The sequence below is a fragment of the Callorhinchus milii genome, unplaced genomic scaffold, assembly GCF_018977255.1.
Source record: "Callorhinchus milii isolate IMCB2004 unplaced genomic scaffold, IMCB_Cmil_1.0 Scaffold37, whole genome shotgun sequence".
In the NCBI taxonomy this organism is placed as follows: domain Eukaryota; kingdom Metazoa; phylum Chordata; class Chondrichthyes; order Chimaeriformes; family Callorhinchidae; genus Callorhinchus; species Callorhinchus milii.
In genome coordinates, this window is record NW_024704778.1 from 154,868 (window position 1) to 181,823 (window position 26,956).

Sequence of the window (26,956 nt, forward strand, 5' to 3'; positions counted from 1 at the left end):
CCTCCCCTCGCACCCCACAGCCCCTGTAGCTCAGGGGTTAGACCCCTCCCCTCGCACCCCACAGCCCCTGTAGCGCAGGGGTTAGACCCCTCCCCTCGCACCCCACAGCCCCTGTAGCTCAGGGGTTAGACCCCTCCCCTCGCACCCCACAGCCCCTGTAGCTCAGGGGTTAGACCCCTCCCCTCGCACCCCACAGCCCCTGTAGCTCAGGGGTTAGACCCCTCCCCTCGCACCCCACAGCCCCTGTCAGTCAGTGGGTTTGTCCGGGTTAGACTCATTACGTGGCTGTGAGGGTTAACGGCTTTGTGGTGTGCGCGTGCGCGCGTGTGTGTGTTTGAGGGCAGAGGACATGTGTGTGTGTGTGTGTGCGCGCGCGTATGTGCGTGTGTGTCTGTCTGTGTGTGAGTGTTTGTGTAAGTATACGTGTGTGTGTGTGTGTGTGTGTGTGGGTTGGAGAGCAGAGGACATGTGAGTGTATGTGTGCACGTGTGTGTGTGTGTGTGTGTGTGTGTGTGTCGAGCGCTCTGGGACGCTACCCCACGTGAAGGGCGCAATACAACCACAGGCAGCAATAGGTGTTGTTGTTGTTGTTGTTGTGTGTGTGCGACTGTAGGAAGTCCCGAGTTCCCTGGACCTGGAGACTCGTGCCCCCTACATCCCCATGGACGATGAGGATTTCCAGCTGGGACCCATCCTGCCCGACCAGCCGGAGACAGCCCCAGCTCCCGGCCTGTACCCCCGGCCCCCGACAGGGCCGCCCGCCTTCCCCATGAGGTTCCTGCCACCCCTCAGCCCCCAGCCCCCGGCCCCCGCTCACCCCTCCTTCGGGGAAGAGTCGCCAATGGAGGCGTGGGCTCCTCAATGGGTCTCCACCCCATCGGGGTTCGGCCCGAGCCACGACAGCGCACGATGGGGCCACACAGAGGACATCACCATTGAGGTCCTCAACCAGACCAGGTGAAGACAACACCTGAGGAGATCTCTCTCGCTCGCTCTCTCTCTCTTTCTCGCTCTCTCTCTCTCTCTCTCTCTCTCGCTCGCTCTTCCGAGTTCCTATAATTATTATTACTATTATTACTACTGTTACTATTGCTATTATTATTATATTTACTATCATTACTTCATTACTGTTATTACGTTTATCACTATTATTATCACTATAACATCTATTATTACTATTGTTATTACTATAACATCTATTATTACTATTATTACTATAACATCTATTATTACTATTATTACTATAACATCTATTATTACTATTATATCTATTATTGCTATTATTACTGTTGTTATATGTGACCACACAATCCGGCTGTTTTCCCCAGTGTCAGGTGCAGTAATAGTTGGAGCTCGTGTGACAGAGACACGGGCTTTATCCCGTCACTCCCCTCGTCAGGACTGAAGAGGAGACGAGACACTGAGTTGATCTCCTCATCGCTGCCTCCGGTACATTGTGTGTCTGTGAGTGTGAGGAGTAAGGAAACTTGTCCAACATTTCGCCCCGACCCGGCCCCGGCCAGGAATCGAACCCGGGTCCTCTGGCCTTCGAGGCGAGGGGTCTAACCCCTGAGCTACAGGGGCTGTGGGGTGGAGGCGAGGGGTCTAACCCTGAGCTACAGGGGCTGTGGGGTGCGAGGCGAGGGGTCTAACCCCTGAGCTACAGGGGCTGTGGGGTGCGAGGGGAGGGGTCTAACCCCTGAGCTACAGGGGCTGTGGGGTGGGGGGAGGGGTCTAACCCCTGAGCTACAGGGGCTGTGGGGTGGGGGGCGAGGGGTCTAACCCCTGAGCTACAGGGGCTGTGGGGTGGGGGGCGAGGGGTCTAACCCCTGAGCTACAGGGGCTGTGGGGTGGGGGGCGAGGGGTCTAACCCCTGAGCTACAGGGGCTGTGGGGTGGGGGGCGAGGGGTCTAACCCCTGAGCTACAGGGGCTGTGGGGTGGGGGGCGAGGGGGGGGTCTAACCCCTGGGCTACAGGACTCAGTGCGTATTGAGTTGGGTGAATGGCTCGCGGGTGTCCTGTGCTGAGCCCAGGGTTGTGTTTCACACAGGACTGGGGGTGTGAGGGCCCAAACCTGTGGAAGAAGACAAAGGTATCTCCTGGTCACTACGCCGCAGCTACGACCTACTGCCCGGAGCACCCGCACCACCATTACAACCTGAAACCAGGTACAGACATGGCGGCCGTCGGGTCTCTTCAAATAATCATCCCTCGCACTCGTCACCTCGTCGAGACCTCGATCGATCGCGTGCAGTGAGTCGCCCCACAGAACGCACAGTCACTACACTTTACAGCCAATCTATTATCATTACTAACGTTATCGCTGTCGCCATCACCACTACTGTTATTGCTATTGTCGTTATTACGCGGTGTGATCGGGCGCTCAATAACAACAACAATCCTTGTGGTTGACCCGACGCCTCAACACGGTACCGACCATTTGGAGCACTCAATCCTCCGCCCTTGTTTCGCCGCAGACGTCCCCCGGTTCCTCCTGAGCGCGTCGGTGGAGATCAGCAACGTTTTGCCCGTGCTGAGCTGCGTGGACTGCGAGGTGAACGCTCCTCTGTGCAAACGGTCCCGTCTACTGCAAGGCCCAGAACTGCTCCGTGTCCTCGACCAGACCAGTGTCTCTGTCTTGACCCTGCCTCAGACCCTCGGGCGAACCTAAGGACGTAAGGAATTCCAACCCCCCACCCCACACAGAAACAAGACTTGAGGTCCATCTCGTTGTCCTCCCGCCTTCCTTCCTGGCTGGCGGTCGCTGGCTCACATGCCCCGAGCTCCCCGTGTGCCGTGTCCCATCACGTCCTTTCCTAAAACTATCTCATCCGTGCTTGAAGGACTCAACGTCTCCAGCTTCGACCGTCTGTCTCTCCAGGGAGCCTACTATTCGCGTTCCCCCCTCCCCTCCACCCCCACACCCCACCATCAGTGGTCGCGGCTTCAGCTTCTCTGCCCTCCATCCCACCGTCCCTCCCCCTTCGCCCCCTCTCTCCCTCCCTCGCCTCCTTCAAGACCCGTCCCAAGACCTTCCTCTTCGACCGACCGCGCCTTCAGACACCCTCCTGCCTCCCCACCCTCCACCCCCTCTTGATCCCCCTGTTCAGCTCGGGGTCCAAACCCCTGACTGTCCAGCAAACTTGGGAAGTCCTCCCTCCTGCCGGGAAAGGCGGGCGTGTTGCTGCTGCTGTTGTTGTTGTTCTCAAATCCAGCCCAGATTGCGGGCAGGAGTGTCGGGGGGGGGGGTGGGGGGTGGGGGGAAGGGGTTTGGGGGGAAACGTTATAGAAATTCAAGCTAACACCAGGCTTCACAAAGGCAATAACGTGTATTTGTAACGTGCGACACCAATACATTAAATCAAATTTGTTTACTTGGATTAATATTCTTTTTTTTCTTCGGCTTCGGTCAGATAAATATATGGAACTAATCTGTTTCTAGAGTACCTGGGTGGCGGGCGGGACCTGTCCTGGTCAAATCACTTCACACGGGAATCTGGTGACGTGGGTGATGGGCTGGGAATCTGATCCGGTGCGAAAACCCGACGAGAGAAGAGGTGGGCGGCTGGACCTCCTCGTCGTGTCCGGAGAAGGAGCCTCTGGAATAGAACGGGGGGAGGGGGAGTGCGGAGCTCCATCCAGTCCATCCTTCGTTTCCCGGCACAGCCAACGCCATTTCTGGATGGGCCTCGTCCACCTTCTCCGGGGACATGCTGATGTTTGAGGGACGCATCACACCCACCACCCCCTGACCGTCCCAGTCTTCTCCTTCAACAGGAGCTTGACCCTCATCCTTTGAGGTCTCATTCAGTCTAAATATCTCTTGGAAGAGGAGATCGGACAGAACTTTTCCCCAAGGTAAGTCCAACCGACTGATCTTGGGTAAAGTGGGAATCTTAAACCACGGTTCCTCTTGACCCCCTAGGGCTTGTGTCTTGACCCCAACGTTCAATGTCTCGGTCCTGGCCTTCTTGGAAGCTCTTGCCTTCTTGGGCGTGGTAGGATCTTGGCCGCAGTTGAAGATGACCTTAGCCCAAAACTCGGAGAGCGATCGGGACATTCCCGACCTGGATGTCCGCTTGTTTTCGGGAGACATCTTTGGAGGCGAGGTCTCCTCAAGGGAGATCTCCACAAATTCCTCGTCGCTTGTTGGACTTGGCCGGTTAGGAGGGGGTGAGACTCTTCGTGGTCTGCGTGGCACACTGATGTTTTTCTCTGACGCAAGCTGGCTTTTCCCAGGAGAGTCTGACCCCGACAATGTTCCCAAACCCCCGGACACATTGGGAGAAATTTGTCCACCCGGAGCACCTGAGTTGGCTGCTGAGATCTGAGAATAGAGACGGGAGCGACTCACAGAAACCAAGATTATTTCTTCCAACTCCCTCCTTGTCGGCCTCCCCAACTCTTCCCTCCACAAGCTGCAGATCATCCAGAACTCTGCAGCTCGTGTCCTCTCCCGCACCAGGCTCCGTGACCCCCATCACCCCCACCCTCTCTCTCGCCCGGCGCCACTGACTCCCCATCCCCCAGAGGATCGAGTTCCAAATCCTCGTCCTCGCCTATCTGCCCCCACCCTCTGGAATTCCATCCCACAGTCCCTCCGGCTCGCTCCCTGCCTCGCCTCCTTCAAGGCCTACCTCAAGACCCTCCTCCTAGACCAACAGCGCCTTCGGTCACCCTCCTACCCACCCACCCCACCCTCCCTGCGCTCTACCCCCCCCTGATCCCAACCCCTTATTCAGCTCAGATCCAAAACACTGACTGTTCAGCGCCTTGGGACGTTCTCCCTCCCGACGTGAAAGGCATGCGCTGGGGGGGATGTCAGTTTGCATTGTTTTGTTACCTTCTGACTACCTTGTGCCAACGGTTCATTGGCATCTGAGAACAGTCTTTGTCTGTCAGCACAAACCACACCATTTGAAGAACAATCTTGAGCACCGAGAGTGGTCGAGGAGGAGATTGGGTTGGAGTTTCTGGAAGCAATCTCGGATTTGGAACCATATTCAAGCAAAGGTTTGGAAGCCAGTGACCGAGGTTCACATCGGCCAAGGCTCGGATCTAGACCTTTGCCTTTCATCTTCGTGAGCATCAGCCTAGCTTCGAATTTCCCTCTTACACTCGAACAAGTTATTATTATTGACTCGTCTGGGCCAAGATTATGACTGGGACCAGGGCCTATGTTTGTGAGAGACGCCTTAGGGACCTTGGTGGCCTTCAAGACTAGAAGCGAGCTCTCATCACCACGTCCAGAGGAAGAATAAGAGATCGAGGCGTTAGGAGGTGATGGGTCCTGGCCACCGATGGGAGGGTGCGAGTCTGGGCCGTGGTGCTGGGTGGAATTTGGGGAACGTGGACTATCTTTTATCACCTCACTGACAGCCTGAACGATGGGCTTTGGGGATAAGCCAACAATCAGCTCCAGGTCCGTATTTGTCGGAGTTCCAGTTTCTTCTCTGGCTGAGCACTCGCTCTCTGGGTGTCCACTTGCTCCCAGGAAACAACCCAGAATACGATCCCGAATGGATCGGCCGGATTCACGGAGGGTTAGGAACGGGCCACAGGATCCAACTGTCACTTGGGGCAAAGACTTGGGCCTTGGGGAGGGCTGGAAACCTTTCTCCTGGCGAAGGCAACAACAGGCGAGCTCTGTCACACCCTTCTGCCTTTGTCTCCTTCTGCGATTGACATAGGGCATTGCTTTCATGATGACGAGGCAGGTCATAAAGACCGCTGCGATTAACACCAGATCTGTCGGAGGGGAGGGGAGAGGAGGGGAGGGTGGAGGAGGGGGTAAGGGAGGAAGCGCATGTTCAAATAAGAAGTGGCACCAGTCCTCTCCAGGCTCCGCTGGCTCCCCATTACCCCCGGAAAGTGATCCCCCAATCGCCTGACAAGCGGGTTCCTACTGACTGCTGAGAAACACAGGCGTGTGTCTTGCGTGTGCGTGTCTGCGCGTGCGTGTGTCTGTGCGTGTGTGTGTGTGGAGTAAGGAAACCTGCCCCAAAGTTGTGCCCCGCACCTTCCCGGCCCGGAATCGAACCCGGGTCCTCTCGAGGGCTCCAACCGCTTGAGCTCCAGGAATATTTCAATCGCTCACCGTGTGGACGTTCCATGAGGGTGGAATTTATATGATTCGATTCGATTCGATTCTCCGCCGGGGCTTCGAAGCGGAGGTACGGACCGTCCGCCAGTCCACGGACCCCGGGCTCTTCCTCGCAGGCCGAGCGGAAGCCATTCTGCCCCGGTTCCCTCGCACTGTGATGCTCCGGCGAGGTTCTCTGACACTGGGACGCTGTCTGTGAGCTCATAAACAGCCCAACCGCGGAAGGAAGTGGGTAAAAACAGCCCACCCTGTCTAAAACAACAACAACAACCACCACTACTGTGGGGTAAGAGCGGGGGAACACTCTCCCTCTCTCTCTGGAGGGACGCCCCCCCCACCCCCACCCCCCGCTTACCTAATTCCGGAGAGTATTAGGCGCAGGTTGGGTGTGAGCCAAGGCTCGGGGTGGGGAGGGAGCCCTGAGTGTGCGTTGGGGGTAACTCCTGGGGGCTAACCGGCTAAACCCACACACAGCTCGGCCATCGAGAGAGAGAGAGAGAGAGAGAGAGAGCGAGGGCTGTCTGGCCAAGCTTTCCCGCTGCGTGTCCAGCCGGGACCCCCACTCCCCGCTAGTTAAGGCTTTGGCTGCGGGGGGTTACCAGGAGCTGAGGGGGATACCTTGATGGGAACGAAAGGAGATATTAAGTCCGGGTGTCAAGGGAAATGGGGAAAGGGCGGGAAATTGGAGTTGAGGCACAGAGCGAGGGGCTGAATGGCCTCTTCCCGTTCCTGCCGCTCATTTCCTCCAGTCCGTCCTCCAGGCCACGTTCTCCTCCGTCTCCGCGGCCTCCTTGATGACCTGCATGACCAGAGCGTTCCTGCGGTCGGTCTCCCGCTTCCGCAGTGGATTGGATTCCGGAAGCTCCTGCGGGAGGAACGGGCAGAGGGGTCAGCCCAGGGCGCGAGGGGTCAGCCCAGGGCGCGAGGGGTCAGCCCAGGGCGCGAGGGGTCAGCCCAGGGCGCGAGGGGTCAGCCCAGGGCGCGAGGCGGCAGACAGAGCAAAATAATACAGTAGTATATTTATTATAACACTGCAGTACATTGACCTGCGGATGTCAGTGAGAGCGTAATATAATAATCTTTACCGGTAAAGAGGAAATGTGTGTCTGTCCGTCAATCACACGATAACCGATTGACGTAGAGACGTGATTTATACCTCATCGGAAAGGTCTTGCGTGGGGGAGCGTCGTGGGCATATTTTTTTTCCCCCGGGGCTCTCCGACCGTGACCTAAACAAGCTCGTCACTCCAACAAGGAGTCCTCCCGACACGAGTCCTCCCACAGCAGTCCACCCGCTGGGGGCCTCCCACTGAGTTATCCCAAATGGGAATCCTCCCACAGGTGTCCTCCCAAAAGGATGCGCAAATACGTGAACACGAGGTGGTAACGCGTTCGACACCACATTTACTTAATCTTAAGGGACATACAACAATAATAATAATATAACAATAAAAATATTATAATTGTAGTGATAATAGTGACATTAACGCAGTGGCTGCAGCTACACTGACCTGTCATTGAGAGAATAATATCTAATATTAATATCTAATAATAATATAATATGAAATGATATCTAATAGTATCTTATAATAATGTACAACATATAATAACGCAGTGGCTGCGGTTACACTGATCTGTCATTAAGTGAATATAATATATAATAATAATATAATAATACTATAATAATATATAATAGAATAATATATAATAATATAATGCAGTGGCTGCAGTTACACTGATCTGTCATTGAGAGAATATATATAATATAATAGAATAATATATCATAATATAATACAATAATATATAATATAATACATAATAATATAAAATAATAGAATAGAATATATAATAGAATATATAATAGAATATATAATAGAATAATATATAATAGAATATATAATGGAATAATATAGAATATATAATAGAATATATAATAGAATATATAATATAAATATAATAGAATATATAATAATATAAATATAATATATAATAGAACACACAATATAATAACATATAATAGAATATATAATAATATAAATATAATATATAATAGAACACACAATATAATAATATATAATAGAATATATAACAATATTAATATAATAGTATAATAATAGAATATATTAGAATATCACAGTGGCTGCAGTTCTCTGACCTTCCGGATGGTGTCGCTGCGGTGCGGCCCGGGGGCCGCCACAGCCCAACACAGCGCCGCGGCCCCGGTCCCAACCAACAGCCACACCCCGGCTTTCAGGAGCCGCATCGCCAGCGCCGGGCCCGGGGGGGGGGGGGGGGGAGAGAGGACAAACCCCGGGGGTCGGTCGGTCAGTCCCGGGGGGTGAGAGCGAGCGCGAGGCCGCGGCGAGAGGCTCAGGTCAGGCCACGGCTCCTTCTCCTCTCATTGGTCCAGCCACCTGTCGGTCAACTGTCCCCCGAGCTGCCATTGGTCCCACTCAACCCGCCGTCGTCCCGCCTCCCGCGCTCTTCATTGGTCTATTCCGCTGCTACGAACTTCCGGTCTGGTGGTCAGGCGCCGCCCCGGAAGTGACGCGAGCCCTCTTTTTCTCAATGAATGTAACACCTTCTCGCAAGTGATACAAAGTATCTCAGACAAACCCCACAAATTACCCCCAAATCACCCCAAACCTACCCCCAAATTACCCCCAAACTACCCCCAAATCACCCCAAACCTACCCTCAAATTACCCTAAACTTACACCCAAATTACCCCAAAATTTACCCCCAAAATCACCCTAAACGCACCTTGAGCTCCAAATTTACCCTAAATTTACCCCCTAAACTTACCCTCAATTTACCCCCCAAACCTACCCCCAAACTTATCCTAAAATCACCCTAAAACTCCCCCCACACACCCCCCCAAAAAAGTTTTTTTTTAAACCCTAAACTTAGCTTAAACTTACCCCAAACTCACCCTAAAGTCCTGACCCGTGGGGGGGGGGGCCTTGAACCCACAACCTTCTGAGATGTGAGAGAGAGAAAAGGAGAGAGAGCGCTAACCTGACATTGGTTTCCATGTTAATACTGTAAATCCCCAGAAAGCCACGAGGTGGTGCCTCAGGTCCAAGGTTTCGAGACCTCGTTCCACGTTCCAATATCTTTGCGAGAAAAGACTAGAACAACAACAACAACAACAGGACGTTCCCCCACCCCCCCCCCCCCCAGCGCCTGCCTTTCCCGTCAGGAGGGAGGACGTCCCAAGGCGCTGGACAGTCAGGGGTTTTGGGGTTTGGGATCAGGAGGGCGGGGAGGGTGACCGAAGCCGCGGTCAATCGAAGGGGAGGGTCTCGAGACGGGGCTTGAAGGAGGCGAGGGAAGGAGGGGGCGAGGCGGAGGGATTGTGGGATGGAGTTCCAGAGTGTGGTGGGGGGGCACCACAGCCATGTCACCCGTCTCCACAAGCACTCTCCGCGTGGGTAAACGTTTCGCCCGCCAAACACACAGTCACTACGCTTTGCAGTGAAGCGCTTTGAGACGTCTCAAAGTCGTGATAAGGCCCTGGGTCAAATGCAAGGCTTATTATTATTATTATTATTATCACGTGTGTGCAAATTCAAAACATACATGTTCTTTCACGTGTGTTGGATGAAAGTGGGTCAAAAGGGTTTCGGCTGCTACAGCTCTAGAGGTGATATCACCCCCAAAATCACCACTAATTCCCCCCCCCCCAAAGTTACGCCCAAACTTACACCAAATCATCCCCAAACGTACCCTAAAATCACCCCCGAAACTTGTCGAAAAGTGCAAATTTCTCCCTTTAAAAACACAGCACTGTGAACCGCAGAGCAACAGGATGCGGTTTGTTTTTTTTCACGGTTGTTTGTGAGCCTGAGCTGTTTTTTGGGGGGACCAATCCCCCATGTTTTGTGAGAGAGAGAGAAAGGGGGGAGACTGGAGGCAACGACAACGCACGACATTTACGTAAAGCCTCGGGTTTGACCCGGCGCCTCATCACGTCTTCGCCGCGTCTCGCTGTCGAGCGTAGTGACTGCGTGTTTTGTGTGGCGAAACGCGGCAGCCGATCGCGCCCGGGCGACGTCCCGACGACCAGCCGGGGGCTGAGTGACCGAATTATTATTTTTGTGGAGGGATTATTATTACCCCCGGGAAAGGGATCCCCCCAGTCGACTAACGAGCGGGTTCCTACTGACTGCCGGGAAACACAGGCGCGTGTGAGCGCGTGTGTCTGCGTGTGCGAGTGCGTGTGTGTATCTGTGTGTGAGTGCGAGGTTCGAAACCTCTCGCTTGCGAGGCGGGGGGGTGGGGGTCCGACCACGGAGCTACAGGGTCCCCTCACCGCGGAGCTGCTCTGCTAATCTCACCGCAACGCCTCGCAAACCGGGGCGGCCCTCAAACCTTGTGGACGTGCACCCGAGCCCAGACCCACCCCAACAGCTGGCAACCCAACCCTCAGCTTTTGTTTCCCTCTGTGAGCTGTTCGGGGACAAACACACGTCCTCAAGTCTTCGTGCAGGCGCAGTCTGCTGCTCGGGCTGGTCCTCGCCTCCGACGCGACGTCTTCGAGGCGTCTCAAAAGCGCTTCACAGGATACGCTGCGAAGTGCAGTGACTGTGGGCAAAATTGCGGGCACGCGAAATAATGGGGTGAGAAGAGAGAGAGAGAGAGAGAGAGAGAGAGAGAAAAAGACGCGTTCCGCTTATCAGGGCTGCGGTTTGGATGAAAATTTGGTATCTTGTTGTTTGAGTGAAATAATCCTCTTACGGCTATTTTTATCCAGTAAGAAATTAAATCAGATTAAGCGGCTAAATAAGCAGCCGCGTGGAGCACACAGTTCCTTTGTGAAGTACGCCGCTTGTGCAACGTTGCCCAGAGAGTTCCTAACCGGGAGGACGGGGAGGGTGGGGGTCGGAGGGTGGCCGAGGAAGAGGAGGGTCTCGAGATGGGTTTTGGCGGAGGCGAGGGCGGAAGGGGGAGGGCTCCACGGTTTTAAACAAGAGATGTTTTAACGAGCAGAAATATTCGTCAGACGCCGTCGCGGTAATAGTCATCCTGGCGTTTGACACAGCGCCTCAGGGCGTCTTCGAGACGTCTCGAAGCACTCCGCGGGACGCAGCGTCAGGTGTCGCGACTGTGTGTTTTGTGGGCGAAGGAAAAATCAGCGCATTTACGGGCACCTGGACTTTCGGTTCTACAGAAATCCCATTCCCTTTGATGGATCGGCGTTGGCTTTGTGCCAGGATTGACGGGCGCTTTGCCAATGGAGGTAATACCAGGCAATTCATTAATAAAATCATTGCTGTATCTACGCTATTAATCTCGGTAAAGCTCCCCGGATTGAAGCGGAAACAAAGCGAGGCCTTCGCAGCCGGAGGAAAGGGCTTCTTTTATCTCTTCCGCTCCCTGTTCTCTCCGCTGGAAGATGGACTGAGTTTAGGGAATGTCTTCACACACACAGACACACACCTCACACTCAGAGACACACACACACAGACACACAGACACACACAGACACACACATTCACTCACACACACACACACGCATTCACACACACAGTTTACCAGCAGTCGGCAGGAACCCGATTGGTGGATCACTTTTTCGGGGGTAATAAACCCACCAAAAAAAATAATAATAATAAATTGGTCGCTCAATCCACAATTGTCCGTGGGGAACGTCGCTGGGGCGCAATTGGCTGCCCCCGCTTCGCCCCCCAAAAAACCCAGTCACTCCGCTTGACAGCGCATCCCGTGAAGCGCTTTGAGGCGTCTACGAAGGCGCGATAAGGCGAACGCAACGGATTATTATTATTATTATTATTAACTAACCGTGGCGATGACGATGACGACGATCGCCCAACGTTTCGCCCTGACCTGCCGGGAATCGAACCCGGGTCCTCTCTGCCCCCACCCTCCGGAACCCGTCTCCCCTCCGACCAACCGCAAACAGCGGGAAAGTGGACTTGAGGCGCAGATTAGCCGTGAGCTTACAGAATGCCGGAACAAGCTCGAGGGGCTGAATGGCCTCCTCCTGTTCCTAGGCACCTGTTGTCCGCACTCAGTTTAAGGGGTTCTAATGGAATTTGATCATTACTGTAATTCACCTTCTGCCATGAATAATGTACGGTCAGGATTGCTGTCTGCAGTCTCCGCTATCCATGACAATGTGCCTCTCTCCCTAAAACCTGATCCAGTTCGGCACATCGGATACACACCCGAACCTCTCACGATAGCAGCCTTGACCCGGCGCCCGATCACGTCTTCGGGACGCCTCAAAGCGCTTCGCGGGTCACACCGTCGAGTGTCGTGACTGTGTGTTTCGGGGGCCAAATCGCGGCAGCCGGTCGCGCGCCCGGCGACGTCCCCACAAACGGCCGCGGGGTTCAAGTGACCGAATTATTATCGTTTTGAAGGGAGCATTACCCCCGGAAAGTGATCCCCTAATCGCCTGACAAGCGACTGACTGCCGGGGACACAGGCGCGCGTGTGTGTGTGTGTGTGTGTGTGCGCGCGTCGGGGTGGGGGGTAAGGAAACTTGACTAAGGTTTCGCCCTGACCCTGCCCCGGCCCCGGTCGGGAATCGAAACCCGGGTCCCTCTCTCTGGCTCGCGAGGCGCGGGTGGGGGGGTGGGGGCGGGGGAGGGGGGGGTCTAACCCCCTGAGCTACGGGTCTTGAAAGCTCTCCATCCAGTCGAGTCCCCCTTTAACGCCAGACACATGTCGTGTTGGGACAAGTCACGTGTGGGTTCAAACGGCCCTCCCTCGCTCCTGATTGAGGGCAGAGAGAGAGAGCGAGAGAGAGAGCGAGAGAGAGAGAGAGCGAGAGAGAGAGAGAGAGAGACGTTTCAACTGAGTGCCCTATTAGCATTTGTGTCTGCAGGAGTTAGTTAGCTCAGCCGCCTCGCCAAGACAACACAAGCTGCTATCAAGACCCCTTTTACGTTCGCTCTCTCCCCTTCCCCCCCCCACCCCATCCCCTCCGTCTCTCTCTCTCTCTCTCTCTCCCTCCTTCTCTTCCTCTCTCGCTCTCTCGTCTCGTCGCCTGCGTTTGGGGGTGAGTTAAGTCTGCGTTACGCGGACGCGTCGGAGTATCTGACTGTACTGTGCACTGTGTTTTTCCGTCTCCCTTTGCTCGCAGGAGCGTCTTTAACCCTGCGTTTGGAGTGAGTGGGATAGAGGGTGGGTGGGGGGGGGGGGGGGGGGGGGGGGGAAGGGGGGGGGGGCGACGGCGATGGGCGGGTGGGTGGGTTTTCAGGCGGTTGGGGGCTCAAACCCTCCCCGGAACGCACGGTCACTACACTTTACGGTGTAGCCCGTGAGGCACTTTGGGACGTCTCAGCGATGCGATGAGGCGCCGGGTCGAACGCCAGGATTATTATTATTATAATTACTATTAACTCATCGCTTCCTGATGTCCCCCTTTGTCTCTCTCTTTCTCTCTCTCCGCCATCCGCTCCTTCCCCCTCGCTCTCTCTCGCTCTCTCGCTCTCTCTCTCTCTCCTCCACCCCACTCGCTCTCTCTCATTCCTCCCCCACACCCCCCTTTCTCTCTCTCTCTCTCTCTCTCTCTCTTTCCGCCATCCTTCCCCCTCTCTCTCCGCTGGATCTCAGACGCTTGTGTCAAGAGGAAATGATTGAGTTACACAAATGCCTTTGGGCCGCTGTTGGTTTCATCTTATTTTTCACTCCGTCTCTCTCTCTCTCTCTCTCTCTCTCCTCTCTGTCTCTCTCTCTCTGTCTCTCTCTCTCTGTCTCTCTCACTCTCTCTTTCTCTCTGTCTCTCTTTCTCTGTCTGTCTCTCTCTCTCTCTCTGTGTTTCGCTCTCTCTCGGCCACTTTCCTTTTGTTCTGCCAACTCGAAAGTTTAGAAGCTTTCAAGTGTGTGAGTGTCTCTCTCTCTCTCTCTCTCTCTCACACTGTGTGTCCGTCTCTCTCTCTCTCTCTCTCTCTCACTGTGTGTCCGTCTCTCTCTCTCTCTCTCTCTGTCCGTCTCTCTCGCTCTGTGGGTGTTTGTAGGTCTCGTTCACACACTCCCTTTCTGCCTGTGTATTAATCCCTGTCTTTCTCTCTATCTCTCTCTCTCATTTTCTCTTTCTCTCTCTCTCTCATTTTCTCTTTCTCTCTCTCTTCCTCTCATTTTCTCTTTCTCTCTCTCTCTCTTTCTCTCCCCCTCTCTGCCTTCCCTCTTATTTTCTCTTCCTCTCGCGCTCGCTCTCTTTTATTCTCTCTCTCTCTTTCTCATTCTCTCTCTCTCTCTCTCTCTCTCTCTCTCGCTGTGTGTCTCAGTTTCTTGCTCAATCCTTAGAATTGTGGTCACTTTGGAAGTTTAATAGCATTAAAAATAATAATAATAATCCCGGCGTTTGACCCGGCGCCGCATCATATCTTTGAGACGTCTCAAAGCGCTTCACGGGACACACTGTAAAGTGCAGTGACTGTGTGTTTTGTGGACAAGACTCAGCAGCCGATCGCGCCCGGCGACGTCCCCACAAACAGTCGTGCATTGAGTGAACAGATTATTATTTTGAAGGGATTATTACCCCCGGAAAGTGATTCCCCCAATCGACTAACAAGCGACTGACTGCCGGGGACACAGGCGTCTGTGTGTGTGCGTGTGAGTGTGGGTGTGTGCGTGTGAGTGTGTCTGTGTCTGGTAAACAGAGGCGTGTGTGTGTGTGTGTGTCTGTGTGTGTGTGTGTGTGTAGTAAGGAAACTTGCCCAAGGTTTTGCCCTGACCTGACCCGCCCGGGAATCGAACCCGGGTCCTCTCGCTCGCGGGGCGAAGGGGGCTGTATCCACTGAGCTCCAGGGACTGTGCGATGTGATCATTAACCCCTACGCTCTCTTTCTCGTAAAAACTTCAAACTTCCTCATCGAACTAAAGCAGAGGGTTAGAATTCCCCTAACCCGCGAGTCTGGGCGTCAGTTAGAACAGCAGTAACTCTTGGCATTTGGCACGGCGCCTGATCACGTCTTCCGAGACGTCTCAAAGCGCTTCACAGGATAACCTGTAAAGCGTAGTGACTGTGTGTTCTGGGGGCGACACACGGCAGCCGGTTTCCCCCAGCGACGTCCCCACAAACAGTCGTGGGTTGAAGTGAACTCACTTTTTGGGGAGAGGGATTATTACCCCCGGAAAGTGATCCGTCCATTGACTAACAAGGGTTGCCACTGACTGCTGGTAAACAGAGGTGTGTGTGTGTGTGTCTGTCTGTGTCTGTGTGTGTGAGTGTCTGTGTGTGTGTCTGTGTGTGTGTGTGTGTGTGTGTGTCTGTGTGTGTGTGGGGGGAGTAAGGAAACTTGCCCAAGGTTTCGCCCTGACCCTGCCCGGCCGGGAATTCGAACCCGGGTCCTCTCTGGCTTGCGAGTCGAGGGCTCCAAACCCTGAGCTACAGGGACTAGTTGAGGGAGGGGTGTGTGTGTGTGTGGGTGTGTGGGGACGTGAGGGCGTCTCAAGAGTGAAAGGAGTGAGGATTTATAGACTTGAACTGTATTTGTTCCTCCATTTGTGAAGAGAGTCGTTAAAGAAAAAAAACATCTTTTGCCGTTCACCACTTTCCGCCTTTGTTGTAATTGGGTTTTATCGCTTTCAGTTCGTGCAAACCATGGACTTGCAGTTTCTAAAGGAAGTCTCGCAAGCCACAGTGGCTTCCTCCCCCCCCTCCGCCCCGCCACCCCCCACCTCACTCCCTCCTACCCCCCGCCCCTCCGCTATGTCAACCTCGCCAACATCACCTCTAGCGTCCTGCAGCTCGGGGGTTAGAGCCTCCGCCTCGCGAGCGAGAGGACCCGGGTTCGATTCCCGGGCTGGTCAGGTCAGGGCGAAACCTTGGGCAAGTTTCCTTACTCTCCCCACCCCCCCCCACAACCCCCCCACACACACCCACACACACACCCACACATACACCCACACACACACACACACCCACACACACCCACACCCACACACACACGCCTCTGTTCACCAGCAGGAAGTAGGAACTTCGCTTGTAAGTCGATCACTTTCCAGGGGCTAATAATAATCCCTTCGAAATAAATAACTTAATGATAATCCGGTCTCTCAACCCACGGCTGTTTGTGGGGGACGGCTGCCGCGTTTCGCCCACAAAACACACTGTCACTACACTTTGCGGTGTATCCCGTGAAGGGCTTTGAGACGTCTCGAAGACGTGACGAGGCACCGGGTCAAATGCACGGATGATACGTTCAGGTCAGGGTATGAAGGGAAACTGGCAAAGTTTGGCTGGAGTAAGTCAAGTGTAGTGACTGTGCGACGTCCCCACAGACAGCCGTGGATGGTGCCACCAAATTATTCTTATTATTCCTTTTTTTTTCCCCCCCAAGGCATTTATTTATCCCCTTCCCTTTTACAAACAGTTCTGTGTTTTACTGCAGCTGTGAAGTGAGAGAGGGGCGTTCAGAATTATTTGGGCTCGCGACGAGCAAATTATATTAAAACCCTTTCTTGCTGGCGATCCGTCTCACGGCAGCTGCGATACTGATCTGCAAAGCCGTTCACGATTGCTAGAGAGTCTCCTAATCCCAGGCTTTTAAAGCTGGAGAGAGTTGAGTCACAGGCCACCTGCCCGGCTCTATCAACCTGCTCACGCTCTCTCCCCTCCCCTGACTCCGCGAACCACACACAGGACGCCCCATCACCTCCTTCTCACCACAGCCATCTCCTTCTCTCTCCCCCCCCCCCACTCTGTGAGGGTCTCGAGCCCCCGGTTCCCGAGCCAGGAGGGGCCGCAGGGTCCCAGGGCACTCGCTGCTGATGGCGGCCCGGCCCGGCCCAGACACGGGAGGACCTGGAAAGGGCCGACCAGTCACTGGGGGCAGAGAATCCTCCCCCTCAGCTCCTGGTAACCCCACAGCCAAAGCCCCAACTAACTAACTGGTGGGGAGGGGGGTCCGGGCTGGACACGCAACGGTTTCCATGTGTGTCAGACACCCGGCCGGTCACGGTGACGGGTTTCCGTGTGTGCGTGTGTCAGACACCCGGCCGGTCACGGTGACGGGTTTCCGTGTGTGTGTGTCAGACACCCGGCCGGTCACGGTGACGGGTTTCCGTGTGTGTGTGTCAGACACCCGGCCGGTCACGGTGACGGGTTTCCGTGTGTGTGTGTCAGACACCCGGCCGGTCACGGTGACGGGTTTCCGTGTGTGTTTGTTTCTTCCCCTCGTCCGACACGCAACAAATCTCTTAAAACCTGGGCTTTTGAGTCTGAATCTTACATTAAAGCTCCTCTGTCACCTCCTGTCTGTCAGTGTCTGAGCCTCAGCCCATAGCTTTGTGACACAAGTGGTTTAATTGGATTATCCTCAAATTTGACCCGGCGCCTTATCACCTCTTCGAGACGTTTCCAAGCGCTTCACAGGACACACCGTCAAGCGTAGTGACCGTGTGTGTTTTGTGGGCGAAACGCGGCGGCCGATCGCGCCCAGCGACGTCCCCGCAAACAGCCGTGGGTCGAAGTGACCAAATTACTATTCTTATTGCTGCTGTAAAGTCACACAACGCACAGAATTATTGGCTGAACGGTCTCATTCTGTGTTTCTCCGACCCTGACTCTAACGTCATTTGAATCTCTCGCTCTCTCTCCCTCCCCCCCCCTTCTCTCTCTCTCTCTCTCTCTCTCTCTCTCTTTCTCTCTCCTCCCCCAACCTTGCGTGATTAACATTCACGGACTGTCCTTCCTCTGCTCTTGTTCCTGCTCAGCTTTGCAAGCTGTAGCGAGGGGGAGGGGAGGAACAGATGAGGTTTGTGATATTCTCATCCGCTGTGCAGTCCCTGTGGCTGTGTGGTCAGAGCCCTCGCCTCGCGAGCGAGCGAGAGAGGACCTGGGTTCATTTCCCAGCCGGGCAGGTCAGGGCGAAACCTTAGGCAAGTTTCCTTACTCCCCTATCCCACCCCCACCTCCGCCACCCCACCACACACGCACACACACACACACACACACACACGCACACACACCTGTGTCCCCGGCAGTCAGTAGGAACCCGCTTGTTAGTCGATTGGGGGATCACTTTCCGGGGGTAATAATCCCTTCTGTAATAATAATAATAATACCAATAATGTGGTCTCTCAATCCACGGCTGTTTGTGGGGACGTCGCCGGGCGCGATCGTCTGCCGCGTTTCGCCCACAAAACACACAGTCGCTGCACTTGACGGCGTGTCCCGTGAAGCGCTTTGAGACCTCTCGAAGTCGTGGTAAGGCGCCGGGTTCAAACGTGAGGATTATTACGATTATTATGACTATTCCTGTATTATTTTGGATGGCAGTTTTCCAGAGGCAAAAAAGATCAGTGGCTGTGAACTGGCAAAGCGAGCGGGTAACAAGATGTTTTGTTCTTCACAGGTTAACTGACTGCTCATCTCTCTCTCTCTCTCTCTCTCTATCGCTCTCTCTCTCTCAGATAGTGTGACAAACATTGCAATGACGGAAGTAATGATGAACAGCTGTAAACCCTCAATGGATGAACTCGACTTGAAACACGACGACAACAGGCTTCCTTTCCAGGTACTATATCCCCCGGGGGGGGGGGGTAATAATCCCTCTCTCCAAAAACATAATAATAATAATAATTTTGTCACTCAATCCACCGCTGTTTGTGGGGGACGGCTGCCGCGTTTCGCCCACAAAACACACAGTCACTACACTTTGCGGTGTATCCCGTGAAGCGCTTTGAGACGTCTCGAAGGCGTGATGAGGTGTTGTGTCAAACGCCGGGATTGTTGTTGTTGTTGTTGTTATTATTATTATTGCTGCGCTCGCTAATTCAGGGGGTGAACGAGGGGAGGAGAGGGGGGGGGGAGGAAAGGAGAGAGAGGAAAGGTGTGGGGAGAGATGGGGGCGGGGAGCGTAGAGAGGGGAAGCTGGGGAGAGGGAGAGGAGGGAGGAATGAGAGGGGAGCGGAAAGAGAGAGAGGGAGGGAGGAACGAGAGGGGAAGGGAGAGAGAGCGGGGGAGACAGAGTAGGGGAGAGTGTGTGTGTGTGTGTGGGTGGGGGGTGGGGGGTGGTGGGGGGGGGGGGGGGTTAGAGGGCTGTCCACTGTGGGAAACAGCAGTTTCCTATCCCTTCTAAAAATACCCAAATTCCTCCGCACTCAAACTGCCTATTAATAGTCGTGTTTACACGGTTCAAAACTGTTCTCATGAAATTCTTCAGCAAATCAGACAGTATTTGGCTCCGCACCCAAGTCTTTTAGCTGAGAAAATCAGAACGGATAAAATCTCCTGCTTCCCCCCTTCTCCCACCCCCCCCCCACCCCCCACCCCCACATACACACACATTCGGGGTTTAATCCCCCCCCCCCCACCACCCTCTTCTTCAGTGATCTGCCTGCCCAACCCCATGAATAACTCGCTCACCTCCCCAGGTCAGGAGGTTGTGGGTTCGAACCCCACATTCACTGCTCCCCCCCCCCCCCACCCCACCGACCCCAATTCACACACACGTTGGGACTTTGAATTCTCCTTCGTTTCACACACTCGCACCTCCCTCCCTCCCACCTGCTCACTCACTCCTGTAAGTCCTGTAGCTCAGGGGGTTAGACCCCCTTCGCCTCGCAAGCGAGAGGACCCGGGTTCGATTCCCGGCCGGGTCAGGGTCAGGGCGAAACCTTGGGCAAGTTTCCTTACTCCCTCCCCCACCACATACACGCACACGCACACGCCTGTGTTCCCCGGCAGTGAGTAGGAACCCGCTTGTCAGTCGATTCGGGGGAATCACTTTCCGGGGGTAATAATCCCTTCAAAGCAATAATAATAATAATAAAAATTCGGTCACTTCAATCCGTGACTGTTTGTGTGGACGTCGCCGGGCGCAATCGGCTGCCGCCTTTCGCCCACAAAACACACGCAGTCACTACACTTACCGGTCACGTACCCCCGAAGCGGTTTGAGACGTCTCGAAGACCTGACGTGGCCCGGTGTCAAACGCCGGGGGTTATCATCATCCTCGTCATCGGACGGAGCCACCTGTCCAAGCCCCCACTCGCTCGCTCGCTCGCTCTGCGTGGGACGGAAGACAGAAAGGTCAGCAAGTTAGGGACCCTCTCTCCCACCACCTTCTCCCCCACCACCACACCGCACCCCCCCGCCCCCCGCCCACCCTCCATCACCCCGCTCCACTTTAAATAACCCTACGACGTTGAGTAATGGGTAGTTTGTGGATTACTATGGCAACATTCGGAATAACACAATAACAGTAAATTCCTGCTGTGGCTTTCCTGATCTCAGGCCAGTACGACAGACTCAACCGGGGTCTCGTGGGGGAAACCCGGCAGCCAACTGCGACCGGGAGCGTCCCGCAAAACAGTCGTGGATTGGACTGAGTGACCGCATTATTATTATTTTCGTCATTTATGTTTCGGAGGGATTATTACCCCCCGGAAAAGCGATCGGCCAACAAGCGGGTTCCTACTGACTGCTGGCAAACAGAGGCGTGTGTGTGTGTGTGTGGAGTAATACTATTATTATTATTGGTAGCATTATTATTTGGAGTCCCTGTAGCTCAGGGATTAGACCCCTCGCCTCGCGAGCGAGAGGACCAGGGCTCGATCCCCGGCCGGGCAGGTGGGTCAGGGCGAAAACTTAGGCAACTTTCCTTCCTCTCCACACACGCACACACACACAGACACACACATACATACAGACACATACACACCCGCACACGCCTCTGTTTACCAGCAGTCAGTAGGAACCCGCTTTTCGGCCGATTTTCCGGGGGTAGTAACCCCTTCAGAAACATAATAATAATAATAATTCGGTCACTTCAACCCGCAGCTGCTTGTGGGGACAATCGGCCCACGATACGCACAGTCACTCCACTCCACGGTGTAACCTGTGCAGCGCTTTGGGGCGCCTCGAAGACGAGATAAGGCGTTGTATCAAATGCAAGGATTATAATGATTACGATTGTGATTGTGGTGATTATTATTCCCCCGGCGTCTCTGCTCTGTAAGAGTCTGCACAGCACAGAGCAAGTTATCTGTTAATGGAAAATTCTGGGGTTTAATAATAGCTCCTGAGACAGAGATTAGAATTGACGTCCACGGTATTAGGTCTGCTCTCACCCAGAAAATATTTACCATTGATGAGGCCGTGTGAGCGTGTGATAGAGGGGAGGGGAGGGGAGGGGAGGGGAGGTGGGGAGAGAACCTTTTGAGATTGGCTTCTGCACACAAGCCCCGTGTAGCTCAGGGGGTTAGAGCCCTCGCCGAGCGAGCGAGCGAGAGGACCTGGGTTGATTCGGGGTCGGGGCGAAAACCTTGGCCAAGTTTCCTCCTCGCTTGCCTGAACGTTTTCGCCCCGCGACACGCACAGTCACTACACTTTACGGCGTGTAAAGTCGTCTCGAAGACGCGATCAGGCGCTGCGTCGAATGCGAGACCCACGTGATCTTCGGGCTTCTCTTCGACCGCGCCTTCGATCACCCTCCTACCCCCACACAGCCTCCTACCCCCACCCTCCCCTGCCCCCCACCCCCTCCTGATCCCAACCCCCTGTTCAGCTCGGGTCCAAATCCCTCAAATCCCTCCTCTCTCGCCCTCCTCCTAGTAATACGGTGCTGACATCTGCCTCTCTCTCTCTCTCTCTCTCTCCTTCTCGATCCTCGCGCTCCCCGTAGATCTTTCCGGATCCGTGCGATTCCTACGAGGGACACTGTAAACTGAAGGACCGATTGCCGTCTATTGTGGTGGAGCCGACGGACGTGAACGAGGTGGAGAGCGGGGAACTGAGGTGGCCGCCCGAAGAGTTTCTAGTCCCCGAGGAACAGATATCTTTCGTCGAGGAGAGAGAGAAGGCGGGAGAAGACACAGGTGGGTTGTGAACTAACTAACTAACTGATTAACTAACTAACTAATTAACTAACTACACTAAGACAGTGCTCTCTCTCTCTCTCTCTCTCTCGATGGCCGAGCTGTGTGTGGGTTGAGCCGGTTAGACCCCAGCAGTTACCCCAACGCAAGCTCTGGGCTCCCCCACACCCCCCCCCACCAACAAGCCTCGGCTCTCGCGCAACCTGCGCCTAATACTCTCCGGAATTAGGTGAGCCGGGGGCGTCCCTCCAGGGAGGGAGAGAGAGAGAGAGCGTCCCATCCCGACAGCCTATCTCGGGGGCTTCCAGGTGTGGGGGGGGATGTGGGGAATTCTCAGTTGGGTTTGGAGACTTTGGACGGGGGGGGGGTGGGGAGGACGTCGCCGGGCGCGATCGGCTGCCGCGTCTCGCCCACAAAACACCCAGTCACTACACTCGACAGCGTGTCCCGCGAAGCGCTTTGAGACGCCTCGAAGGTGTGTGATGAGGCGCCGGGTCAAACGTGGCCAACCTTTCGCCCAGTCCAGTCCAGTCCAGTCCAGTCCCGGGCGGGAATCAAACCCGGGGTCCTCCGGCTTGCGAGGCGAGGGCTCCAACCACGGAGCCGCCAGGGAGTCCACAAGGTGGTGAGGACGGGGGGTGGGTCGGGAGGTGTTTCGGGGTACGGTTGAGCCCGACGCGCGAAGCCCCAGTCACCCAGTTCCGACCTGCCCCGTCTTTTTCTCCCGGAACAGCTTCGCGGCGGGAGGAAGAGCAGAGACCCCCACCTTCCGAGGAGGGTCACCGCTCCAACAACTGAGGGGGTTCCCCTCGGCCCAAGCAAGATGGGACGCGCGGTGTTTTCCGAACATCCGTGGTTTTCCGAGCATTCGGACCGATCGGGAGCCGGGGTGGCGGGGGGGGGGGGGGGGGGGGGGGGGGGGGGGAAATTTCGCTTGAAAAAAAGCCACCTTCTGGCCTGCCCGACGTGAGGAACAATTCCTCGTTCTCGTCTCTCTCTCTCTCTCTCTCTCTCTCTCGAGCCGGGATTTTGAGCTCCTCCACACAACCCCCCACCCCCCCCAGCCCCTCCGACCCCACCATCCCCCCCCCACCCCCTTACTCCCCGCTCCCCCCTTCGCCCCTCAAAAATACAAACGACTCATGTTTAACACGGCGTCTCGGACCGCACGGGCAAACGGAACAGGATGGGACTGTGGGTCGGTCTGCAGCTGCCCCGTGAACCTTCGGCCCCTCAAACATAACCCCAGGGCGTTTTCTGCAGCTTTCTGAATTCCCGAGCCGCTGTCGCTCAGGACGTGTTCCTCCGAGCTCCCAAGACTTACTTCCTTCCTTCCTTCCTTCCTTCCTTCCTTACTGCCGCGTTTCGCCCACAACATATACAGTCGCGGTGTGTCCTGTCAAGCGCTTTGAGGCGTCTCCCAAGACACGATCGGGCGCTGCACCAAACGCAAGGATTATTATTGTCGTCGTCGTCGTTGTTGTTGTTACTGTTTTAACGGTCCGGGAATTGTCCCGGGTTGTCACGTCCGACCCTTGCTGTCTTAAACCTGGCTTCTGGCGCGGTTTCCCTGCGACCCACATCCACCTCTCCCCGCTCCCTCCGCTCAGCGGGCTCCGGCCCCGCTCACCCAACCGTCGACACTGCCTTACTCCGAACGCACACACACGCACGCGCACGCACGCGCGCACACGCACACACACACGCACGCACGCCTCTGCTTACCTAGCAGTAAGCGGGAACCCGGCCGTTGGGTCGATTGGCTGATCGCTTTCCGGGGGCAATAATCCCTTCCAAAAAAAAATAAATAAAAATGATGATGATTAACGGGGTCCATCAAACCGCGACAAAGAAACGCAGCCACTGCACGTGACAGTGCGTCCTGCGAAGCGCTGCGAGACGGCTCGAAGACCCGACGAGGCGCTGCGTCGGATGCCGGGATGATTATCGTTATGATTTTAACGGAAATTTTTGATTTAACGGATGGGAGTTTGGTTAGCACCGACGCTGGCTGGTGCAGCCGAACCTGTATATAGATTTTTCTGGGGGTGGGGGGGGGTGGGGGGTGGGGGGGGTTAAAAAGCGACTGAATTGTAAACGAGCAGCTCGTGTTACAGCTATTTTTCCTGCTTGTAGAGTCGACTTGCCGTCACCGATTTAATAAACCTGGCTCTCGTTTGACGTTTAGTTAAAAACTTGGTAACGCTCCATTTACCGACCCGCTCGCTCCCTCCCTCTCTACCCCCGACCCCTGGAACCTATTCCCACAGTCCCGCCACCTCGCTCCCTCCCTCGCCTCCTTCCAGGACCCGTCTCTTCGACCGACAGTGCCTTTGGTAACCCTCCTTACCACCCCCCCCACCCCCACCCCGCCCCACTCTCCCGGCCCTCCACCCCTTCCCGATCCCCCCGTTCAGCTCGGGTCCGAATCCCTGACTTTCCGGCGCTTTGGGACGTCCTCCCTCCCGACGGGGGAAGGCAGGCGCTGGGGGCAATGCCGTGTGTCGTCGTCGTCGTCGTTCTGGGATCCATGTGCCTGTGCCTGACACTCTCCGGAATTAAGGTGAGCAGGGGAACAGCGAGCGAGCGAGAGAGAGCGAGAGAGAGAGAGAGAGAGCGCGAGTGCGCGTTTCACTCCGGACTCTTTTAGGGATTGTGTTGGGCTTTTCCCGCAAAATACAACACTTGAAAGTGTCCGGAAAATGTACGAAGCCATATTTTTATTCACGGGGTTACCAGAAACATTCAAAACACATAGGACCACCTTCTCCCCCCAAAACAACTCAGGCGAGTTTCCTTACTCCGCACACGCACCCACAGACACGCACACGCACAGACACGCGCACACACACGCCTGTGTTCCCCAGCAGTCAGTCGATTGGGGGGGAATAATCCCTTCAAAAAAAAATCATTCGACCCACAGCCGTTTGCGGGGACTCCGTCGGGCGCGACCGGCAGCCGCGTCTCCACCCCACAAAACACACAGTCACCACACTTGACAGTATACGCCGTGAGAGGCCTCGGAGACGCGATGAGAGGTGGGGGGGGGGGGGGGGGCGCCGGTTCGAATGCGAGGACGACCACACCCCGTACCCGGGGCCCCGGCCCGTCTTCGAGGCGCCTCGCGGGTCACGCCGTCAAGGCGTAGTGACTGCGTCCTTTTCGCGGGGGTGACCGCAGAGCCTGCGCCCTCTTCACGAGGGGGTGACGAGGTAGGCGAAGTAGCAAACCCCCCCCCGCTCTCCGAGCTCCTGCGCGACCACGCTGACCTTCCCCAGCTTCTCCAGGGTGGGGATCCTGGCGTCCGGGTCTTCGTCGGAGAACTGGACGATGGAGCCTCCCGGGGCCAGCAGCCGGAGCGAGTGGGTCAGCATTCCCCGCAACTTCCCGTCCCCGTCTGCCAAACCGAGGGGGGGGGGGGGCACAAAAACAGTCAGCGGGGTCAACAGGAGAGGGGCGGCGCGGGGGGAATCGAGGGCGAGAGCGACCAGAGTTTCGGGGGGGGGGTGGGGGGAATCGAGGGCGAGAGCGACCAGAGTTTCGGGGGGGGGGGGGTGGGGAATCGGAGGTGAGCGCGACCAGAGTTTCGGGGGGGCACACCCTCACGCAGACCCCACACACACCGCCCACTGTGCACACACACACACACACACACACACACACCAGCCTGCGCCCACGCTTATGCCCGTTCCACGTGTACAGCGGGTAGGTCAAAGGCGAGTGTTATTCGCACCAGTATTTACACAGGCAGACGCACGTCGCCCCGACGCGAACCGCGCCCCAACAGTGGCACAGCCGCGCGCGCCTTACACCGGCGCCCGCCTCGACACGGCTGCAGGCTCTGGGCGCGCCCCTGGCGCTTTGCGCGCCTCCCCGCCACAACTGCAAACCCGCACGCGGGCCCCCGACACTGCTTTGCACGCGCGCGCACTTCTCTTAAGACGCACCCAACACAGTTTGCACAAGGCGACACGCGCGCACGAGCGCTCGCGCCCGCGCACACACACACACACACATCTCGGTTGAAATCCAATTGCAAAAAAAAAACCAGCTGCGAATATTCTCCCCCAAAGAACCCAAAATGACAGCTTTTTCGGGGCAGATACGGGTAAACTCCTCAACCAGACGATAGCTTTTTTTTCCCCCCGAAACCACACACCGCGCGAGCGAGAAACTTCACCATTAAATCCCCAGATTATGAAATCGTCGTAAAAATATACACATTTTTCTTTTTTGGGGGGGTCGGAGGGGGGTTTTGGGGGCGTCTCACGAGATCTGGGATTCTTTTTCCCCAGTTGACCAGTGTGTGTGTGTGTCTCTCTCTCTCTTTCTCCCTCTTTCTTTCCCCCTCTCTCTCTCTCTCTCTCTTTGGCTCCTTTCCAAAGCCTGGGGGGGGGTTGGGGTTGGGGTGGGGTGGGGTGTGGGGGGGGGATTGGCTGTTGTTGGTTGGAAGGAACAGCAGTAACTGGAAGCAGATTTTCTTTTGCAAAGGACAGGGAGAAAAACAACACTTTTTTATTTTAAAAAAAACAAAAAAAGACATTTGAGATTGTGTCTTTACATATAAAAGGGAGTGAGAGGGGGTGAGGGAGAGGGAGGGAGGGCGCAGTGAGGGGGAGAGAGAGGGAGGGAGGGGGAGGGAGTGAGGGGGGCAGTGAAGGGGTGGGGGGGAGAGAGAGAGAGGGGGGGGAGTGAGAGAGAGATTCGCAAACCCATTGCCTGGAACACACAGCGAATCCTCTCCGCAAAATGCCCTCACAGATGTGCTAATAGCCCAGAGCCCACCCGACCCCACCCCGACGTTTCCCAGACTGAAAACGCAACCCTTTTTGAACACCACGGGGTGGGGTGGGGGTGGGGGGGTGTGGGGGGTGGGGGGGGAAAGCAATCCGGGGAAAGAAAAGTTGCGTCCAAACCGAGGAACGTCGCAATTTAACTTAAAACTTCAAACGCATCGATTCGCGTTCGCACTGCGACTGCACAAGACTCTGTCGTACCCTTCAGTGCAAAGAGTTCCAGGTGTGTGTGTGTGTGTAATAATAATAATAATAATAAT

At 55.4% G+C, this 26,956-nt stretch overlaps 4 protein-coding genes and 1 long non-coding RNA gene across 9 annotated transcripts in view; 3 read left to right on the forward strand and 2 right to left on the reverse strand.

Moving 5' to 3' along the window:
* Positions 1 to 808, forward strand: part of LOC121851410 (pistil-specific extensin-like protein) — a gene marked incomplete at its 3' end in the record, with an annotated part of 1,466 nt that extends 658 nt beyond the window's left edge. Inside the window, exon 2 of the mRNA XM_042345242.1 lies at positions 614 to 808. Coding sequence (XP_042201176.1) covers positions 614 to 808 — 195 coding nt within the window. The remainder of the gene's footprint in view (positions 1 to 613) is intronic.
* Positions 809 to 868: 60 nt separating this feature from the next.
* On the forward strand, positions 869 to 2,924 carry LOC103172706. 2 transcript variants are annotated; one of them, XR_006085896.1, is made up of 4 exons: positions 869 to 957; positions 1,329 to 1,464; positions 2,051 to 2,168; positions 2,478 to 2,924. It is a non-coding gene; the product is annotated as an uncharacterized LOC103172706 (long non-coding RNA). The 2 variants fall into 2 exon arrangements; XR_487004.2 differs by having other exon boundaries at positions 1,329 to 1,449.
* Positions 2,925 to 3,310: 386 nt separating this feature from the next.
* On the reverse strand, positions 3,311 to 6,396 carry LOC103172705. The gene is made up of 3 exons (XM_042345265.1): positions 6,098 to 6,396; positions 4,844 to 5,748; positions 3,311 to 4,327 (listed from the first exon to the last, which is right to left on the reverse strand). Exons 1-3 carry the CDS (start codon positions 6,306 to 6,308, stop codon positions 3,485 to 3,487), a joined length of 1,959 nt encoding a protein of 652 aa, XP_042201199.1. The 5' UTR covers positions 6,309 to 6,396; the 3' UTR covers positions 3,311 to 3,484.
* Positions 6,397 to 6,671: 275 nt separating this feature from the next.
* LOC103173156 (ubiquinol-cytochrome-c reductase complex assembly factor 3) lies at positions 6,672 to 8,399 on the reverse strand. The gene is made up of 2 exons (XM_007885820.2): positions 8,259 to 8,399; positions 6,672 to 6,968 (listed from the first exon to the last, which is right to left on the reverse strand). The coding sequence occupies exons 1-2, from the start codon at positions 8,364 to 8,366 to the stop codon at positions 6,840 to 6,842; spliced, it is 237 nt and encodes a 78-aa protein (XP_007884011.1). The 5' UTR covers positions 8,367 to 8,399; the 3' UTR covers positions 6,672 to 6,839.
* Positions 8,400 to 13,056: 4,657 nt separating this feature from the next.
* On the forward strand, positions 13,057 to 22,877 carry lbh (LBH regulator of WNT signaling pathway). 4 transcript variants are annotated; one of them, XM_042345287.1, is made up of 4 exons: positions 13,057 to 13,129; positions 18,493 to 18,596; positions 21,708 to 21,900; positions 22,634 to 22,877. In XM_042345287.1, exons 2-4 carry the CDS (start codon positions 18,513 to 18,515, stop codon positions 22,696 to 22,698), a joined length of 342 nt encoding a protein of 113 aa, XP_042201221.1. In that variant the 5' UTR covers positions 13,057 to 13,129; positions 18,493 to 18,512; the 3' UTR covers positions 22,699 to 22,877. The 4 variants fall into 4 exon arrangements, with proteins under 4 accessions (XP_042201221.1, XP_042201222.1, XP_042201223.1 ...); XM_042345288.1 differs by lacking the exon at positions 13,057 to 13,129 and adding an exon at positions 17,771 to 17,834; XM_042345289.1 differs by lacking the exon at positions 13,057 to 13,129 and adding an exon at positions 17,935 to 17,958.
* The last annotated feature ends 4,079 nt before the right edge of the window (positions 22,878 to 26,956 follow it).